Source organism: Colossoma macropomum, unplaced genomic scaffold (genome assembly GCF_904425465.1).
Source record: "Colossoma macropomum unplaced genomic scaffold, Colossoma_macropomum, whole genome shotgun sequence".
Taxonomy (NCBI): Eukaryota; Metazoa; Chordata; class Actinopteri; order Characiformes; family Serrasalmidae; genus Colossoma; species Colossoma macropomum.
This window is the reverse complement of record NW_023494785.1, coordinates 29,162,257-29,184,369: the sequence shown is the minus strand read 5'-3', so window position 1 is coordinate 29,184,369 and position 22,113 is coordinate 29,162,257. Positions and strand designations below refer to the sequence as shown.

Sequence of the window (22,113 nt, the reverse complement as noted above, 5' to 3'; positions counted from 1 at the left end):
AAAAAATGAAAAATAAGAGTTTGTTGGAGCAGCGCTGTGCTCTCGGGATCGCGCAGAGCGCAGTGCGCGCCGCCGCGGTCTTGCTCGTGTGCGCGCTCACGGCTGTGTGTGACTCAGTGAGATTCAGCGCCGATTAGGCGGACACACACACACACACATACACACAGAGTCAGCCAGCTGCTACATCAACGCCGGCGTTTGGCACGGGAACCCTCACTGCTTAACCAACAGCAGGCAGATATGTCCAAACTGGAGCAAGTGCTGATTCTCGACCCGCCGTCTGACCTGAAGTTTAAAGGTAAGACCTCAGATGGTCCTGCTCTGGACGCGGAGAGTGGACTAGCTGCCTGTCAAAGGATTATTTCGCTAACGGTTAGCTGGCTAAGCTAATCTACTTCCAGGCTCGGGAGCTAACGTTAGCCAGCTAACTAGCTGACAACCTTTCGGGGTTAAGCTGATACCAGACCGAGGATAAACGTTGAAAACATCAGTATATATAACTTAAATATATATATATCTCCCACCCACTACCGCCATTTTAAACTCAGTGTCGACTGTAGGCCTCTGGTTAGCTACGAGGCTTAAGTCAGCTTCTTGTTCGAATTTCCCAGTTCCACCTTAAATGGCACCTCAGGCGTAAGAATGTAACTGCTGCACTATTTAAGGTGGAACGGGAAAATAAGAACAAGAAGCTGGCGAATAGGAAGACGACTTCAGCCTCGTTGGTTAGCTTTAGTTTCCAGCCTGTAGTTAGTTAGCTAGGTTAGCTAACTTACTGTTTGTATAGCCGCTTAGCAGATCTTAACCCACAGCTAATTCACAGCGCTGAGCTACGCCGGTTTACTAGTGCATCTGAGCAGCTGTTGAACAGTTAAATATCTTCAAATATAACCCCGCTGGTTAATCATCGACCATGTTAGCTAGCGTTAGCGTTAGCTCTGTGGGATCGCAGCGGGGCGCCGTGCCCTTCTGCACTTGCCACGCTAGCAAGTGTGATTCGCCAGCTACATTACGGCAGTTGACAAGGCACTTGAGGAAATACGGCTAACGTTACCAAGCTGGAAATTAGCAGCTAAACATTTCATTTAACAGCTTTGGCTTCCATAACTACTGTTTACAGCGCTGGGATCTGTTCACATGCCCACTCCAGTCCAGCTTAATCGTTAAACCAACGCAGACATGTTTGTTTAGCTCGGCTCGCACTTGAGATCATTCAGTAAATGTGATGCTGCTGGCTAGCGTGGTCCATTATAGCACAGGAGCTTTGATTTGGTTATTTAGGTTCTTGTTTGCCATCTGTGAGCTGGACATGCCTGAAAGTAACATTCACTGACTTCACTGCTAGCAAAACATTCAGAAGCTGTCCAGTTAACCCAGCCATCATCATGGTCGTCCGTTAAAGGGGCATTTAAGTCTGACACTCGCACTTCATATTTTATTTCTCATGTTATGCGAGATTCTATAGCCGCATCATTGTATCGCTCAGCCTCACTGGTGTGGCATAATTCACAATTTTGTATGCCTTTTCATGTTTTCGTCCATCAGCATTCAACATTCTCTGACCATATTATGCAAATACATGAATCCCACCTCAGCAGTAAAGAGATCTACTTTTGTGCCACTGATGTAGAGGCTAATACAGATGTGACATTTGGCTTTCTAGCAGCAATGTTATCTGTATTCCTTCCTTCTGCATTAGTCAACTGGTGGTAAAAAAGCACATTTCAAATAGCCCTCACCAAAACCCATCGCAGAGCAGGTGTAATTTTTTTCTAAAGCTCCACTCACCTTCAAGATGAGTCATAAGAAGGGGGTTTTCTAGTTGTGAAATAGGAAAATCGTACTCACGACTGCTGCGGCACCACTGGAGGAGTTGAGTAGGCATGTTTACAACAGCTTTAGTACTGGCTCAATTTTTCATTTTGGCCAGAGAGTCTCTTTAAATATACACCACACTATAAGTGTGCACTAATGGTCTTAGACAGAACATCACAGTTATAAACATTTCTAGGTCCAAAATGTATTACAGGCTACATACTCTCAAATTAGTCACTTGCTAAGACATAGGCTGTGTTTGTTTTTGCTGTTTTCTCTGATGCACTTATAGGTGTTATTGAGCGAGTCCTTAATCGTAGGCCTAGTTAAAGGGCACAAATTGATCTCATTTACATGGTCCATTATTTCGAAAAGCTTTGTGCACGGCAGACTGGAGGCCACTTACTCACTTACTGAAGGCTACTTGCTCTGTCTGTTATTATAACCATTATAAGCTGAATACAGCACAGCATGGTGTCTGACATGTAGTTGAGATAAACTGATCAGATTAATTGTGATGTTATTCAAAAGGTGTTTGAAGAATAAGAATAATAAGTTGTTTACTGATGTTTTGTGTCTGCCCACAGGCCCCTTTACAGATGTGGTGACTACCAATCTAAAGCTCCGGAACCCGTCCGACAGAAAAGTATGCTTCAAAGTGAAGACGACAGCCCCACGTCGCTACTGCGTGCGACCCAACAGTGGGATCATTGAACCTGGTGCTTCAGTCATTATCTCTGGTGAGACATGTACAAGCATTATTTATACACATATTCTGGTTAGCCCCATCTCCTGTCACACATCATTTCACAAAGCTTTTCCTAAACCCTGTCTGCTGCGTTTTTAATATTACTTTTTGTTGTTCTAAATGGCTACTTCAGTCTTAGGTTATGTCATGTTAGGGGTTTTGACTAGTTGACTGACAGAGCAGAGGCCTTATTACAGAATGACAAGGTCAAGAAAATATTTTTCACAAATTCATATTACAGAAGCAAAATATGTTCATTTTGGAATCTTATCTAACTAAATTGTCAGCGCCCCCTGCTAATTTACTTGGGAGTCGCCGCTCCCTAGTTTCACTTTAGTTGGCCTGTGAGCCCCGCAGATGTTATTCCTCTTAAGATACAGCCTCAAGTCCAGCCCTGTCTAGTCATAATATTTTATTTGAGAGGTTTTCGTTGACATTAACACATGCAGTGAGAGGGAGCTGGGGAGAACATGTCTGCAGTGTTCGGGATTTTTTGAACCTTAAAGCTAGAAAAAAAAACCCCTCACAAGTGAAACTGCTGTTTTGCATGATAAATAAATGTAAGCTAGTTACAGTGATCTTGTTATGCTGCTTACTGCTTATACACTCTTTCCTAAAAAAAAAAACACTAACTTTTTTTTGCAGTAGAATGACTAATTGTAGAAATAGAAACTTAAAACAGGTGTTATTAATAGTATTTATAGATTTTGTCTAGTTAGGTTGCTTCTGTAATACAATTTTTTAAAAATCTGGAGTGTGGATATGATATTTAACTTAGGAACATTATTCTGTAATAGCTACTGCTGAAAATTAATTTTTAACTGAAGTTGTCATTGTGGCTTAACAGATAAGGTTAAAAGTATGGATGTTTCTGTAATACGGCCCAAAGATTATAAAAAGGTCATATTGTCTTATATATATATATATACTTTTAGATAATACAGATATATAAATATATGTAAAACAATAAGAACAATATTTATATATACACTGACCAGCTACACCTCCTTGTATCTACAAACGTTGTCCATTTGATCAAGTTCATTTGCTGAATAGGAGCACTTTGCTGTTCTGCAGTTACAGTCCATCTGGTTCTCCACATGCTTTGTTAGCCCCATTTTACTGTGTTCTTTAATGGACAAGACCCTAATAGGACCACCCCAGAGCAGGTATTATTTGGGTGGTGGATCATTCTCAGCACTGCAGTGACACCGATGTGATGATGGCGAGTTGAGTACGAGTGGATCAGACACAGGAGTGCTGCTAGTGTTTTTAAACAGTGTCCACTCACTGTCCACTCTATTAGACACACTTACCTTGTCAGTCCACCTTGTAGGTGTAAAGTCAGAGACGATAGCTCATCTGCTGCTGCACAGTTTGTGTTGGTCATCCTCTAGTCCTTCATCAGTGGTCACAGGATGCTCTTGGCTCTATATTTTTAGTTGGTGGATTATTCTCAGTCCAGCAGTGACACTGAGGTGTTTAAAACTCCATTTTGTCAAACTATATGTTGGTGAGCAGAATAATTTTGATGCTACATATGATTATTACAAAGGCCTGCCTGTCATTCTGTTCATGTCCCAAGCTTCACTGTTTTGATTGATTGTTCCTCTTTACTCCAGTAATGCTGCAACCTTTTGACTACGACCCAAATGAGAAAAGCAAGCATAAATTCATGGTGCAGACCATTTTTGCACCAAACAACATAACCGACTTGGAAGCAATGGTAAGCATTTTATTTGTTTTATTTGTTTATGTCACCACTTGTAAGGATGTCTCATATTTTGGCTGTATCACTGTGATGTTTCATGAGTTCAGCCATCTGTTTTTCTATATTGTGGTCCACAGAAGTAACTTTATCTTTTTTGATGCATTTAAAGTCTAAGCCAGCAGAGGGTAGTACAAGCGCATACACTTTATTCATGCTGCCGTCATCATCCCACAGGTCTTGAGTGTTAAGGTCCTGCTGACCTGTAAAAAATAATATAATCTCGGAAGGCCATCTTTTTTTCCACTTTCCTCTTGCTCCGTCTTCTCCCACACTTTTGTTTCATTTTTTTTCCGTCTTCCCTCTCTACAAATGTTTTGTTTCATGGTTATTGCTTGACAATAATAATTATAAGAATTGATCCTCAAGATATCGCATGTAGTCATTAAAGATTACTGCATCAAAGGATAATCAAATCTGTACCATCAGGGATTTCTATATAGAGTCTATTTGAGATTTCTACGTTGGTAAATACGGATGTACAGTTAGTACACATGTATACATTATGCTTATGTGCTTTCTGCTTTCCTCCTATTATAGTGGAAAGATGCAAAACCAGAAGACCTAATGGACTCCAAGCTTAGATGTGTTTTTGAACTGCCTTCAGAAAATGATAAAATGGTGGGTACTATTGTGTGCATTCTTCTTATAACAGCTTGGGTAATCAGGATTGGAGATGACATTTAGACTACTGAATGTGCAGAGGGGTTCGTCATTCCAAGCTGTCCCACATTCATTCGAAACTATAGTATGAAGTGACCAATAAGTAAGTGAGTCATAACTATAGTTATAGTCTGAGTTTTAAGAAGGCGGACATTATAATCCTTACAGTATTCACCTGTAGAATGCTAAATGCAGCTGTAGGATTAAAACGCTCGCTCTATATGCAAAAGTATCCAGACATGCCTTTTAATTGTGATTGCAGCAATTGAGCTCACCATGTCCAGTGCAAAACGTTGACTAGAAGGGTATAAATCCCCCCTCAGTATTGGGCTGTGGAGCAGTGCAACTGTGTTCTCTAGAGTGATGGAGCTCTATCTGAATACCTTTAAGACGTGTAGGTGTTCAGTAGGGCTGGGAAATGTGACAATATATATCATTGTCTTAAGAATACAGCAATACAGTATGCTTTTCTAAACATATGGATATCATCATTACTTGTAGAACACTGACCAACTGCATGTTTCATTATAAAGAGAGCAAAATTAGTCATATTTAACTAGATTTAGAGCAACATTTCTTGAAATATCACAATGGTATATTTTTGCCATATAACCCACCTCTGGAGTGGCGTATGTGATGTAGAACTAATTGTCCACCATCAGTAACCTCACTAATGCTCTTGTGGCTGAGTACAATCAGATCCTCACAGCAGTATTCCAACATCTAGTGTAACATCTTCCCAGAAGAGTAGAGGCTGTTACTGCAGCAAAGGGGGAAAAATACCTATTAATAGCCTTAATTTCAGAAGAATCGATAGGCGTCCACAAACTTTTGGACATATAGCAGACTACAACCCATAAAAAGTCAACCTAGGTGTATTTTCAAAGTCTCAATCAGGAACTGCTGTAGATGCCGGTTTTACATATTCCCATGACAGAGGTACCCGATTATCAGCATCAGTTCTCTGAAACAACACACTGTGAAGGTACATATTCTCCTTTGGTAATCTCGGGTGTTTCAGGTTCTTTTTGAGGCTATAGAATAAGACAGATTAAAAGATTTAGAATAGAGCGAAGCTTTAAAACATTGGTTTTGACTATGCAGATGTGCATTTTGAAAGTGCAGGTATTTTAATGGTTTGAATGATTACATGGCTTCTTCAAATGTAATACCTTCTCTATGCTTCCTGCTGCATCTGCTATGCTCCATGAGACTTTCTCCTTAATCCACTACTATAGCTTCAAGCTTTTCCTGCATTCACTAGGGACAGTGACCTGACTGGACGTTTTTACGTCTATGCATTTTTAATGCCTAGCATTTTATTTTCCTTGACAGAATACTAATACTGGTTTAGCTTAATCTTAGCACGTTTTGGCTCAGTATAATATTTATAAAATGTACTTTATGTAAACAATTTCACAGTTTATTTCCTTTTTCCTCATATACAGGTCACATTTTTTTCTGTACAAGTAATATTTCATCTGCTATTGTTCACATGTGCCATGCATTGCACTTTGGTTGCATTCTTGTCTAAAAAAATTACCAGTGTGATCTATTTTCTTTGTAAAACACCTGCTTGAGAAGAATGTAGCCTCCTTTTGTAGTTGTTATGCATGTTGCTAGTATATCCCTCCACTCTTTACCCTTTTAAAGTCAGGTGTCAGCTCCCAAAAGCTGCGTGCCCATGTAGCCAGGTTGACTCCCAGGCTGCAGAGCTGTACGGCTTACCAGGACACCCCCACTCCTGGAGAGTACTGCACCCCCATAGGAAGCAGGCACATGGGTTACCAGCATTTGCCCAGTTTCAGGCCAGGCCAGAGAACAGGGAGGGATAGACAGAGTCAGGTTTGTGAGAGGTAGCCAAGTTAGTGCAAGTTCACAAGTTTTTGTGGAACAAAATACTTGAAGCAATATTTTGACTTATTAACAGGTGAGCCTGTCTGCACATGGTATTCTATAATAATGAGTAATGGTGCTGTACTTAGTGTGAAAGAAGTCCTGAGTCTGAAAAAAGAATGATGTTTATGGTTTAGGGCTTTTTCCTGCATTTTTCATTTGGAATCCGAAATGCAGGAATTGCGTTTCAGAAATCGCAGTTCTCTATTTGCCAGTCAGTGGCTGATGAAGAGATTGAAGAAGAAAAGCAAAAACTGCATTGCTCACGCTGTAAGGTGATCAAGTTAACAGTTCAAATAAAAAAAAAGTAAAAAGATCTGGCTGAATCTTGTCAGTCAGCACTACCAAATACCAGATCAAAATAAGTGAAAAGAACTAGAAGAAATTCCTCAGTCAGAACTACGACATACGAAAATGTACATTGGCAGTTAAAATCCTCGCCTACTGCTTTCATTCTGCCCATGTAATTCCAAACTAACTTGGTTTCGTAGACCTAACTTCCACTGTAGAGCCAAATAGTTCCCACGGCTGTATTATGCTGTATCGTCCTGGTGCGGACTCGTGAGACCAATTACGTTTTTTTCCCCCCCTTGTCTTCTGTGCTGTTAAATTGGGAGCAGAAAAACTACACATGACAGTGGCTCAGTGATTGATAACAGACTAATAGCTACACACACCACAGAACACATTTGATTCTGGCTGTCACTCGGATTTCTGTTCTCCAATATGAGTCTTTATGTTCTAAACATATTTTATTTGAGCATCAGTTAGCTGGAACCAAGCCTGTACTGTGAGTGGCACTTTTGCCTGCTCATTTAGCTTGCCGTAGCTTAGCCCAGCAGGCTACTGCTTAAAACACCACGGAAATAATCTTTGTCACCCCAACCCCTGCTGCCTGATCTGCTCTCAGACATGAGTTTTTATCATCTACACTAACAGCAGAGCACCAGTTAGTCAGAATCAGACCTGTACTGTTGTGTGTGGCACAGTTTGGATGTGTAGCCCATTAACTAAGCTAACTAGAATTACTGCTAACTAGGAGAGAGGAGCCAGCTTGCATTAGCCTAGCTAGCAGGCTACAAATTTAAAGAACAAGTGACACGTTTAAATTCTGCTTTCTGTCACTCCAACACTAGCTGCTTTGCTTTGCTTCTTTAGATTTGTCCTTATCATCTAAACTTGTCTGCTTAGCCTTTTAGCCTAAATTGAACCACTTCTGTGGTGAGCAGAGCTGTTATTATGCAAAGCTAATACTAACCAGCTCCATTCTCTTCGGTAGCTGCACTGTCTAACGTTTAGCAATTGTTACTGTTGCATTGGCTTCTATTGAACAAATTGAACATGTATTTGATGACTTTGTAAACAAATTGAACTTGTTTTTGGTTTTGAAATAACGCAGGATGAGGTTGCATCAGTCATTAGTCATGTAGAATCAGTCAGCCAATAGCTACATCATTAAGTCTTCCCACCGAACAGTTTTGTGGCCCTGAGCAAGGTTAGCTTAGCATGTCAGGGAAACTGTGCCCTAAGTGTTCTGCGTCGAACCATGTCCATGTGGAAATGCCACAGAAACAGATACTCTCCATATTAACACTCATTGAACTGAACTTGCTGTTTAATCAAGGTTGTATTTTGAGTAAACTTGTTTTACCTGTTAAACATCCACAGTTGCAGCTGTAAAGGTTTCCGTGTCTGTCCCATACAGAATGACGTAGACCCGACCAAAGCCGCACCGGTCCTTAACACCTCCAAGGCAGACAGCACATCAGGGGCCAAGTCCAGCAGCCTGTCCCTGGATGACACAGAGATGAGGAAGCTGATGGAGGAGTGCAAGAGGCTGCAGTCAGAAATGAGCAAACTGGCAGATGAGAACCGGCAACTTAAGGTACACTAAAGAAGCTCTAAACACAGTAGACAATGTAGACATAGAGGAAAACATTTATTATACCAGCAACAGAAACTACCCAGAAACATCTACATGTAGTTAATAGGTGATTCCAGAGAAATGTACGATTATTCTTCTGGTTCTGGATGTGTAATTTGATCCTTCTCATTATAAGGACGAGGGTCTGCGGATGAGGAAAGCCCAGCGGTCGGACAACATGGTTTCGAACACAGCAGCCATGATGAGGAAGGAAACCAGTTCCAAATCGCTCCCCTCGCTGCTCGTGGTCATTGCGGCCATCTTCATTGGATTCTTCCTTGGGAAGTTTGTGTTATAGGATAAAGGCATCTGTTTTGCCCAGCTCCTTCCAGTCTCTTCTGGGTCTGAGGGGCAAAGCGTGTGTTCTTATCGTTCAGCGTCGCATCAGTGCTAGTGTGGCCTAAGGCGGCGGAAAAAATGCGTCTGTGTACAGAATCATTCAAACAGGCCTTGCCTTTTTGCAATCTCACACGGTTAGTACACATACACACTCAAACGAGAAGAACAAAGTCTCCCTCTTTTTTTGTTTTCTGTTATTTTTTTGTGGTGCTGGGTGTGGTTTATTTGTTTGTTTTGTTTTCCTTCCAAGGGTGGTATGGGGCAGCAACTGTACATTTATCTAAACATCAATTACAGTCAGATCGAGGCAATGTGTAGAGACCTTGATGGTAATTTGAAAAAAGAAATCTATGATGAATAAATAAAATAAATTGTTCTCTCTTTCTCTCTGTGGTTTTAATAAGAGTTGAATGAAATGTTTTAAGTGTACTGTATGTTATTTTAATCCTTTTAAGAAAATGGAAACCTCAAAAAAGGAAAAAAAGACATTGCTACGTATTGCTCAATGGTCTCTTGACAGTCAAATTGATCTTAAAATTAAAAATAATTTTATTTCTTTGAATGTTGATAACTCAGCTGGGAAATATGTGCCTCCTTCCATGTACATTATTTTCTCCCACAGTCACCTGACACAAACACACACGTCTTACAGTTATGTCAAGTCTTACTAGATTTTTCTTTATGCAAATTATATACTCATTTGTGAGGCAACTGTTGACTGAATAAAGATCACCACTCTTACAGTCCTGTCCTATGGTATTTAACATTTGAGGAAACAAGAAAAATGAAAATTAAATAAAATCTTTAACATTCTCATTTCAGTGTTTGGCGTCTCTGTATGTTTTCACATGATAAAAAGCATGCTGTGGATGGCAAACGACAAATGAATGTCTGGGCAAATCTTTTTCTCTACGCATCAATAATAAATAATCCACACCTCGCAGTGTGTGTTCTTTGCCTAAGGTAAAGAACGGGGAGAGCTGTGAGTAATTTCTTATTTCAGAACTACATTTGAAAGAGTAGCTGCAATAATGGAAGGAAGGATATGTGATAACATTTCTTTGTGTCATGCATACTTTCCTCTGGAGCAAGGATGTTTACGACACTTGACCATCAACTGTTTCACCTTAATATACAGCCTTCTTATAAAATAGTCCCAAGCTGCTTCCATCTGGACGTGTTCAAGTAAAGCCACAAATCTTTTTTTTCTTACAACATTAAAAAACCCAACATATTGTCCCATGTTGAAGTAGTTTCACAGTATCTATGACAATGTCATAGAATTAGTCCTGCGGTTCAGGAAAAGTTAAAGGATCTGTATCCAAGATCAGTTCTCAGTGAGCAAAAGGACAGAACTGACCCCTGATCAGCATTCTAGGGTACAAACTACACCCCAAAAAATTTCCCCATATCATCCTAAATGCTCCAGAAGACAAGTTTGACCAACACGATGATGAATACTAGGTGCTGGTCCAGTGTCTTGTATCCATTCCCAAGTCTGAAGTGATGGTCACCCTCTTTACCAATGCCTGTAGACCCCTTCTGACTGGAGATGCAGTGTATGAGAGGAGGCTGGTAGGATGTGGCACGCTTGTGTGGCTGGTCTGGGCTCGAGCCGTTGGTGGGTCTCTGGCCGTTGAAGAGGAGGCTGTGTCCAGCTGAATCTCGCCCCATGCGGAAGAGCTCATACTCAGTGTGGGGCAAACGGATGCCCAGGGCAGCACAGCCTAGGGTGGGGGTCACATCCTGCTGGACTCCAAGCTTCCAGGAGCCCTGCTTTCCACACTTGTCCCCGCTGAAGACATTCAATATAGAAGTAGTGGCCATGTCCATGGGAGTGACCTTCATATGGGTCACTGGAACAAGATGGAGAAATGAGTCAGCATTTTAAGGACATCAAGACCCAGGAGGATAAAAGGCTTTGAAAATGTGTTTGCGTGCGTGTGTGTGTGTGTGTGTGTGTGTACAACGCCCATAATTGCTTTCTTTCGTAGCAACTGCTGCGAGGCAGGACAAGCTCCGAAGAACTTTGCCAAAAATCCAGTTCACCCTAATGAATTTTTGTTGGAGTTTTGATTTGCTACACTAAGTTTGCTATGTTGAGTTTCTATTTTCAGTTGGCTACAACACTGAGATGTGGTGCTGTAGCTAATCGAAACTAGGCAGGCTGGAAAACAACCATTTTGCCGCCATGCTAATATTAGCTTGATTACGCGATAGAGAAGAAACTGCACCCAGTCTGTATGAAATTTGTTTTAGGTTTAAATCCATGATTTTTGATATCAGAAACTGAATTTGAACAAGTAAAGAAATGAAATGTGCAAAATTTCTCACTAGAAAGAATTCAATTTTTTTTTAACGGGAGGGATCTTTTATACTATTATTAATTAAAATGTTCTTATTAATTGATTCTAATTACTGCATGATCCAACTTATTTGATACTCCTAGAAACTGAATTGTTACATGTAAAGATACATGTCAAAAAACTTCTTTACACATAAGAATTAAATCTGCAGAACTGAATGCAGTAATTTTATTTTCAACACCACATTAAAATTTACCTAAAAACTGAATCACCCCATGTAAATGTTTAATTAAAAACTAAATAAAGTAAAAACGTGTTTTCCCATTAAAATGAACAGGAAACAGGAAATGAAATCTGCTAAAACAGAATTCTATAAATTTGATTTTAGATGACACTGATTATATTTAATAAGGCATGGCAACTAATTACTATATTGAGGCCACAAATTAGGTTTCTCATAACTCATGCCCTCTACATATTATTTTACGGCCTCAATATATTAATTTGTGGCCACGCTTTATTAAAAATAATTACCATGTCACTTCAGGGCTCTGTGCATAACTCGTTAAATGTCAAATGTATTTTTTATTAGTATTAAGAACATTTTGACTTCTTGAGGAAACTTTGTATTAAAAGCTAAAATGGCTTGATACATCCTAAGAGCACTACGAGAGATCCTAAGAGTTTACAGAGCATTGGCAGACAAAATAAATATCACTTGAAATTAATAACTCACTAAATTTAGACATTTTTACTGAAACAGAGCCATGTGTCACAATTTCTCATTGGTTTGCATGAGATTTTTTTCAATGTTCTGTAAATCTTGTTGAACCTCTCAACAGCTGCTATGAAAGAATGCATTTGTGGGCGGAGCACAGCTAGACCAACTGAGCATTCATCATTAGCATCAGCAGCAGAACACAGGTTCAAAACCACTTATGGTTTACCTGTGAAAGTGAGTTCGGTGCCCCCCATCACTACAGTGGAGGGAACTCCTTGGCTGTAGTGTCCTCTCGCAGAGATGCTAAAAGTGGGGTGCCTGCAGACCGGGTCAGAGAAGTGATAGTAGTGACCTTCCCAAATGTTGCTGTCCTCATAAAACACGAAATGACGGGTGAGGAAGAGGACCCCTGGGCGGACCTCACAGCGTCTGCTAACCCAGTTACCATAGAGACGCAGAGGACGGTCATTCTGGGATGGCAGGACAGGTGGATTGTACAGATCTGCCTCAGAGACGATCTGACAAATGACACAGCTTGCATCGTAGGTCTGCAAGAACAGAGCGAAAAAGTGATCTTGATATTTGATATAAAATCTTGAGGATTTGATATAAAAGCTGTATATTTCAGACAAGATGAGGGATCAAAATCCCATGTCTCCAAAATGGTGACTTTACAGGAGAAGCAAAAACATTCAAAATTAGAAATGGAAGTCAATGGAAGATATTTTTCCATGTAATTTTGGGGCATTTCTACTGCTCCATTCATCATTACATTTTAGCACACCATAAAGGACTGTTGGTGTTTTAAAATCTTGTTAAAAAATGACAAAAACAGATACAAGGTTTTGTTCCGATGGTGACTATATACAGGTTTTGAAGACTGGCCGGCTATGTCTAGATGGCAAGCCCCCAGATTGGCTGGTACATCTGACAGCGGACGGAGAAACCCTGATGTCTTTCCCAGCCAATAAGAGCAAAGGCAGTTGTACTCTTGCGGTGAAGTCGACAGATGAAAAGGCAGGGATTAGCGGTTATAAGTCATGGCTCTACAACACAAAGCCGCTCATGAGTAATGACAGCAATAAAACAATTATCATGAGAAACCAAGGCAATTCCAAGTTTGGCAATTTGAAAAGGTCTTTCATCACTTCTCAGATTGGGCTAAAGGCAAGTCGTTTGAAGAATGCGGTGTGGGCGACAGATACTCGTTGAGTTTCATTATTGTCAGTTTCTCTCAGACTCAAACGCAAGCTAAAGACATGATTTCATACATACAGATTGCCTGGTCTTGGTTTAAATATGACTTGTGGTCAGGAATCAGCATTAACTGTATAATTCATTCAAGGGCAAGCCTTTATCCATATCTGAGAATCTGGCGAACTATTAAAACCCAATCCACCCTCTCCTGTTTTAGAGTCCACGTCTACCCTACACCTGTAGTACTGAAACGTGAAGGCCTGGGGTATTTATTGGAAGCAGGAGCTTGACTTCTGATAAGTTGCCATTGCTTGATTGCCATGACTCAACATCCTCCCCATAAATTATTCAGCTTCAAACTAGAATTCATTAACTTTGCATTACATCTTTCATACCGCCTTTTTGTACGCATCAGAATGAAGAGCAGCGAGTGTGAGGATGGGGGGAGAACGCACACATGAAAAGCATTAATCCAGCTGAAAGCCCCCGTTCCACCTCTCAAGTCTGGCTGCAGCTTTCCCTCAGCCCTGCCATAGCGCCTTAGGCACGCACCAAGTCGGAGCTGGAATTCAGAGCGATGCCCTTTGCAGCGCTATTTCCCCATTCCCTTTGAAGCAGACAGGGGATAGCAGTGGATCAGCAGCCCGGGTATGCTCTAACACCAGCTGAAATCACACTAAAACGGCAGGGGAAACGCTGATATTTGTTCTGTATCAGCCTTGTTTGAAATAGTTGAGTGGTTGACGTCGGATCATGGAAATACTAGAGTAAAACTGCAGGACTGGGGAAAAGAGCAAGCCAATGAATACATAATGCTCTCAGCATGTACAAGGAAGGGCACGACAGCTACCTGATGCAAGCACACACGGGAAGATGAGGACAGCCTAATGACATGAATTAATTATATCACAGTGTCACTTCTGACGTCAAGTAAAGTGTTATGTATAATACAACCTTTTACTTTACACTACACAGCACTTAATAAATTAAACATGCTTCCGTCAAACAGTTCATCCATTTTTCAGCTTTTGTGTGCGTTTTTGCCATCGGGCTGAACACACAATGTGATGGAAGTCTACAGTGAAACGCCACGACTGCTAACATCTTTCTGGCTCTAAGAATTATATTAATATTCATAGGCAAAAGGGCCCTTTGGTTTATGGTGCTGCTACTCGTCTTCAGTTGGCCATTTATTACACGGTCATAATAGTTGAACGTAAAAGATGCGCATTGTGAAGGCATGAATATGAATCAGAGCCTGTTTTCTGGCACAGCAGCAGGGCTTGTTTATTGTTATTGGAGGACGCGGTCCTGCTGCTTGTCTCGGGCTGTAGCAAACTGCTGCTCTCTGCTGTAAGTGGGCTCACTTTAGTGGGATGCTGATCTGCATCTCTGCTGCTGATCTGATATTGGGGGGGATCATGTTTGACAGACTGCTGATGCAGCACTCAGTGGGGACATGTTAGTCAAGCAGTTAGCCAGGGTCGAGGGAACCTTCAGCTAAATGCATTACATTTCAGTTAAATAAATCTATTAGTGTCATTAACAACGAGGTGAGGCTACTTTTTCTGGACAAAGAGTAAATGTGACCTTTTCTGCTGGGGCCATAATACAACTAGGGATGCACTGATAAAGAATTTCTGGCTCAACAGTGATAACCAATAATTAACATCTTGTTATTGCTGAAACCAGTGACAACTTAAATATATACAGAACTGTGCAAAACTCTAAAGCACTTTAGAAAATTTAGATTTAGAAAAGCTATTTATTTGAATAGTAAGCACTTCTTTGCTCCGAAAACACTACACAGATAACATTAACAGGGTAAGTAGTGATTTTATATATGTTAATGTTTCCAAACTATTCTTCAAGGAAGCCCAGTATTGACTGTATTCATCATCCAATGGTTTGGCTAATCAGTGCTTCATTAAGCTAATTCAGGTGTGTTGCTGATGGAGTTGAACAAAACAACGAGTTTGAAAACTTCTTGTTACTTTTTACTGTGTTAGTTTGTATTTTCTCTAATGATATATGGTGTTTTTACTGGTAAAACGCACTCACTGCTAGGATCAATGGTTTTAAACAGTTTGCTTAGATGCCAAAGACTTTTGCACAGTACTGTATATACACAGACCAGCCACCTCATTAAGTACACCTCCTTGTTTCTGCACTCACTGTGTATTATATCAGCTCCACTTACCATATAGGAGCACTTTGTAGTTCTAAAATTACAGATTATATTTCATCTGTTTCTATGCATACTTTGTTAGCCCCCTTTTACCCTGTTCTTTAAAGGTCAGGACCCCCTCAGGATCACCACAGAGCAGGTATTATCTGGATGGTAGATCATTTCTAGCTCTGCAGTGACACTGACTAACTGTGTTTGTGTGTGTTGTGCTGGTCTGAGTGGATCAGACACAGCAGTGCTGCTGGAGTTCTTAAACACCTCAGTGTCACTGCTGGATTGAGAATAGTCCACCAACCAAAAATATCCAGCCAACAGCGTCCTGTGGGCAGTGTGTCCTGTGACCACTGATGAAGGACTAGAGGATGACCAACACAAACTGTGCAGCAGCAGATGAGCTATCGTCTCTGACTTTACATCTACAAGGTGGACTGACAAGGTAGGAGTGTCTAATCGAGTGGACAGTGAGTGGACACAGTGTTTAAAAACTCCAGCAGCACCACTGTGTCTGATCCACTCGTACCAGTGCAACACACACTAACACACCACCACCACGTCAGTGTTACTGCAGTGCTGAGAATGATCCACCACCCAAATAATACCTGTGGGGGTCCTGACCATTGAAGAACAGGGTGACAGGGGGCTCACTGTCCATTCCATCAGCTCCATTTACCATATAGGTTCACTTTGTAGTTTTACAATTACATAATGCACCTATATGGTAAATGGAGCTGATAACATGCACAAGGAGCTGATAACATGCACAATGAGTGTAACACACTATAATCCAAGAGGTCAAACCTGTAAAGCAAACATGGATCATTGATTAACTAGGCATGGCGTAGCTAAATCCGACAAGACAATTATTATAAACATTTAAATTATGTAAGGTTACAATATTTTACATTATTTAGCAGACGCTCTCATCCAATGTCACTTACAATGCTAAGTTCATGTAACATTCTGAGTCATTATTATCTGCTGTAATTCTAATATTAGTCTGATAAGACCCTCCAACAAATAAGGTAAAGCTCAGAAATAAAAGATTAGGATGTGTTTCTTACCCACTCACCCGAGAATTTTCCAAAAACTGTTCAAAAACATTTTTGTTCTTTTCAGTTCTGCTCTGCTCTACCAAGCAAGTTGGAAAATGCATAACGGAACTGTGCGGCACTGCTGAACTGTTTTCGAGTAGCGAACCTCTAATTACCCCCCACTGCACCGTCACTTCAGGACGTCTTCAGCACGGCAAAGATCAAGCTTGGGAAAACGCAGGGTGCCCGCTCTAGAGCCTTTCCCCATCCCTGCGGCGCACACCGAGGCGAGGCACTGACCTTGACGCTCTGTAGGGGGGGCTGGTAGCCCGAGGGCTTGTGGAGTCTCCTCTGAGCGTGCTCAGTGTGCACGTCCCCCAAGAACAACTCCTCTGCATCTGTGGTGGGGTCGCCATGGCGATGGCGCCTCTCCATGCGCAGTAGCTGTAACTCCTGCATGCTGAAGTCTAAGCCACGGGTGCAGTCACGACTGGAGTGCTCGGAGCCGTCGGCCCACAGCTCATAGCTCAGCCCTGGATCCAGACGCTTCATCAGACCACAGCTCTGCTCCAGCTTCACCTGGAGCTCCTCAGCCGCTGCGGGTGTGTGGCTGACCAGCAGGACACGGCTGAGCTGGAAGTCTGCCTCCGTTCCTCCACGGACGACCCATGAGGCCTGCCGTGGGTGGATGGTGCCCTGGGTGAGCAATGTGTAGCTGGGCTCCAGGCAGTGGTTGTCCCGGTAGTAGAACTGAAGGGCTTGGAAGGTGTGGTTGGAGTAGAAGTGGTAGGATCGGATGAGGAATTCAGGCCCGGATCTCACCTCACAGCTTTAAAGGAAATTATAACATTAAACTGTTACTTACACTAAAATTTACATTATTTTTCCAGTAATACATCACATCGAGTCCTACTTGCAGGATAAAACCCTTAGGGTTTGCACTGTTACTGCTTTTAAAAGATACTGCAGTATGAACTCCAAAAACATTTCAAATTTTAATAATCTTTTTAAAAAGTCACAGTGGAAGTAAACAGCCTATGGCTGTATTCTCCCTGAAAAACACTCGCCAGCACAACGCAGGTATAACATGCAGTGCCTGTCTAGAAACTTGATGCTTGTTAAGGAACCTATAACCTACATTTTTATTGTATTTATCTTTTTTTCCTCTGATGTCCACTAATGTCTGTGTGGGTTTATGTGCCAAAAAGTCACAATTCATATCTACATGACATTTTTCAACCTCTGTTTATCCCTTAGAATTAAAAAGGGTGGCTTTATTACTGTGCCTTTAAGACTAACGTATGTGAATGACCTCTGTTCTGATAGGCTGCCCCATCTTGCATCTCATACAAAAATAAGATACTCCTTAAAACGTCACTGTGAATGGGCGAAGCTAAACTGCTGTAGGCTCAATAGGCAGGTATACATAAATGCTTTGTTTTTTTCTGACATTATAAAAAAATCATAATCAGCTAAGTTTCCAAATGTGGACATCAGCGTGTGTAAACTTGTTAATTTTTACATACTTAATCAAACTCTTACATTCCAAAATAGTGCAGAAAATGAAATGGGCCTTTTAAAATCATTGTGGAGGGAGATTTCTTTGTTGCTTTTTAAAATAAATATGACAGGTTTAACAGGTTTATTAATATAACACCTTTGGTGAAACAATTTCAGTGTGCATTATTGTTTTTCAAAACATTTCTGGTGTGTTTTAACAATAACACCACGACAATTTTGCATGCTGCCATCATTATAGACAACATTCATACTGTCCCTTCTGTAGTTGGAATAACAACACAAAGTGGTGCAGATATGATAAATTTGGTGTAACTAACCGTGCAAACACCCTTCACCCTTCTGTGAGGAAAAGCATTTTGACAGGAATGGGGATTACCTGTCGGACACCCAGTGACCTGCGATATCAGGAGGCATGTGCACACTGATCCGGTCTCCATCTTGAAGATGTCTGAGCATGTAGTGGCACTGGTTGAGTCTGGAGTGCCTGCCGAAGCTCTTCTCTAGGTGTACTGGGCTGGAGCTCACCAAGTGAGGAGGCAACCTCTCGCACCAACCTGCAGAGAGGGGTGGAAGGGTGGGGGTGAGGGGGCACATCCTGAGCTCAGTTCTAAATAACTTCAACAGTGCACTTCAGTTCAGTCGCCTGGTAAAATAACATCCGAGCAGGGGCAGACCAGGTTTGAGACATCCAGATCGAGCCCAGGGGGGGATTCAGACATGAAACATGACGTAACTGACATTTTGACAGTTTTATCTGACACCTCACTGAAGGAGTTAACGTTTGAAGCACCATCAAAAACCCGGCACTATATTTTTGGCCTGTTTATAACTGTTTTTCGGATAGGCTACATATAAATTACAGCGTTATTTAAGGTCTTCTCTCACTGACTGCATCCCTAAAATGATCTGACTTGTGGAGCACAAATGTATGCGGAGCATAAACGTTAGCAGCGCTCTGCGTGACATTCAGCCGTTTTGACGAATGGACGAATTACACTGAGTATTAATCAGACTTCTGAAATCGAATTAACGGAGCCGCTCAGCTCTCTAATTACCGTCCAGCCCGCTCAGCCTATAAACCTCACGCCGGATTTAGAGCACGCGCCGTAATCGCTTATCGTGTTAATCTAATGCAGGAAAATTAAACTCATTAGTGGTCGTCTTTAGCCCACATGGGGGAGCCGAGCGACGAGGCCAGCGAGAAGTTCGCCAGTTTCTTCCAGTTTTCCGCTCCACCTTAAACGGGCGCAGCCGTTATTAGGCGCACTACAACCGCCAGAACCTTTATCTGCTGCACCATTTAAGGTGGAATGGAATAAGAAGCTGGTGAATAAGAAACCAACTTCAGCTTTACTGGGACCTGAACGAGAGAGATACTCACCAGCGCTCAGAAGCACGAGGACCGTCGCCGTGTAACACCACAAAAACATATTTCCAAACTTCTCCTCAGAAAAAGATGAAGCTGCCAAAGTTTTGGCTAATTGCGAAGCCTGACGTGACGCCTCTGAGGGGCTCTTCGTTTGAGGTTTTAAGCAAACTTGCTCACTTAAAAGGCGTCTCTCCTCACCACACACAAGCACTACGAAGTGTTTGAGTCATTCTTTATGGAAACAACAGCACGGTGTCCGCGCACGGCGCAGCGCTGCATCCTCACAAACTGACAGTCATATAAACTTCTCCACTGTCTTCACCGCTTCTGTACTGAGAGGAGGTGGGGGCGAGCTTCCCTCTCCCTCCCACCCCAACACACACACACACACAGCGTCTCTGACCGGAATAACTCTTGACTATTTACGCCTCATCAAATACGTTATCTCTCCTCGTTTTCCCGCGTCATCGCCTCCTACTTCAAGTACCGGAGGAGGGAGCGCCGTCACGAGCGCGATATAGTTTATTTTATTTATTTATTACTACTTTTCACGCCCGTATTTCGACAAAACACCGCCCCCGTGCTGTGATTGGCTAGTAGTGGTTCGCTTGGTGCACCACGATTGGCTGGTAGGCTAGTTCAGAACTGCGATCTAGAACGTGAATCTGCTTCTAGAACACTGTTCTCATACACTCGACGACTGGCTGGACATTCATGCTTACAAGTGTTCTAGAACAATATTCCAATAAATCCAGTTTGATCTTCCAGAACTGGTTTCCAGAACTAGCTCACACTCACGACAAGTCCGCCGAAACCAGCCAATCACAGCGCAGAAGGCGAGGTTCTATTAGCCAATCCCAGCGCAGGAGGCGGGGCTTGCCGGAATACGGGTGCAGGAGAAAAAAACAAATAACGTCACGATATGATCCGTTTTTCTTTAGTCAAATCAGTGATATATATAATTTCCCACCGTCTTGGGCTCAGTAGCTGGGGAAGGTGGGCTATCTGTAAGCGAGTGAGTCAGCTATTGTCATCACCGCGTTAAATGTAACTTTTAAAGAAGGATAAATCAGAGAAAGTGAAGGAGGTAATAGCCTAGCCGAGATGTAATTAGCTCCGGGCTATTATTGTATTAGCCCACTTCTGTTGTCCTTTTATTGCCATGCATGGAGCGCAGTTAAGATATTAGAAAGCCATCGTCTCCTATTTGCGCTCAGGAGTGTAAACGTGTTAATGTTACTTGAATAATTACAAGTGCTGTTCTTACATTAATATCAAATTAACTCTATGAGAACGTTCAGTTACACTCTGCCAGGCTCATGTTTAATTCATATCAAAGTTCTTTTCATAGTCACTCTAAAGTGATTAGTTATTTATTTGGTGAGAGGGGGAGGAAGAAAAAAAGAAGTGAAAAGCAACTCAGGTGTGGGGAGAAAATCCATCATCGCAGGGTGAGAAATTTCCTCACACCTCAACCACCTTCTCCACATTTTTAAATGAGCTGAGATTTATGTTCATGTGTCAAGTGCACTGTAGTCTGTGTGGGCCTGGAGCCAAACACATCCACCATTTACACTCATCAAAGAAGACAAATACAACTTGCATTAAGGCGCTTGGTATTGAACTGGACCACAACTGAAAAAGCCAGTGCTGCATACACTGTCATCTTAAATTAGCTGACTTTACTTAGCAAAATCATGCAAATTTAATGCCTCAAAACAATGAAGTTACTTAGCAGGTTCAGGCTTAAATAACTAGTTATTTGAGTTAAAGTTACTTTCTAATTTTCAGTGATTCACATGTCTGCAGCAAGTAAGATGAACTCAAACAGCCCAATAATTAGAAATGTTTTCCATTGAGCTGGCAGTGCTGTTCTTTTTTAAGTTCTGCTTAGACTTGAATTAGTTTGATTAACTTGAGTCAAATAGTTTTCTTTGTATAATGTATTTGCATCAGTTGAAACAACTCCATTATATTAAACTGACTGTTTTGTACAGTAATGAATAAATGGCTTAGATAAGACTAGAAACACCCATTTCTGAGGACTCTTAATAGCTTAACACATATTTGCCCTTCTGTTAGCCTTCATATCGAAGGACTGAACTGATAAACCTGAACACAAAACACCATCATGGTGGGAATAACATAACAGAGAAGTAATGTTCTGCAAAGAGAATCATATTCAGAAATTAGAAAATAACAGTTAATTATCAGCTTTTTTGGGCACAAAACTCTTCAGTCTGTACAGCTTATCCAAATGAACTGATCTTAACTAGGTATTATACAAGAAATAGTATGTGTATGTGTAGTAACAATTTTAAAGTAAACCAAAAAAACGTTAGTGCAATTATTATATTTTACAGTGTAGGGCTGAGCATGGAAGTGGGTTTGTACATAGTAAGGAACCACGCAAGATGAATGAACTACAAGTGCACATTTATTTTGGTCCTTTTATGTCCCTGAAGAAACTTTGCAAAGGAAATGACTCACACATTTCCACGCTCATTTCCACGTTGACAAATTGCATGGCACAGCACCATATACATGCCAGTTCATCTTTTGCCCTCCCATCTCTTCCGGCGCTGCAGTGCCTCGCCTCAGAAGAATCTCAGTGATGCAGACTTGTC

The 22,113-nt window shown here is 41.5% G+C and overlaps 2 protein-coding genes across 2 annotated transcripts; one reads left to right on the top strand and one right to left on the bottom strand.

Annotated features, from left to right (window-relative positions):
• Window positions 1-98: 98 nt before the first annotated feature.
• Window positions 99-9,969, top strand: LOC118821407 (vesicle-associated membrane protein-associated protein A-like). The gene is made up of 6 exons (XM_036590002.1): window positions 99-298; window positions 2,403-2,555; window positions 4,186-4,289; window positions 4,872-4,952; window positions 8,596-8,775; window positions 8,951-9,969. The coding sequence occupies exons 1-6, from the start codon at window positions 241-243 to the stop codon at window positions 9,110-9,112; spliced, it is 738 nt and encodes a 245-aa protein (XP_036445895.1). The 5' UTR covers window positions 99-240; the 3' UTR covers window positions 9,113-9,969.
• LOC118821341 (protein APCDD1-like) lies at window positions 9,371-19,942 on the bottom strand. Its single transcript, XM_036589911.1, has 5 exons — window positions 19,499-19,942; window positions 18,494-18,671; window positions 16,897-17,425; window positions 12,407-12,728; window positions 9,371-11,009 (listed from the first exon to the last, which is right to left on the bottom strand). Exons 1-5 carry the CDS (start codon window positions 19,545-19,547, stop codon window positions 10,570-10,572), a joined length of 1,518 nt encoding a protein of 505 aa, XP_036445804.1. The 5' UTR covers window positions 19,548-19,942; the 3' UTR covers window positions 9,371-10,569.
• Window positions 19,943-22,113: the final 2,171 nt, after the last annotated feature.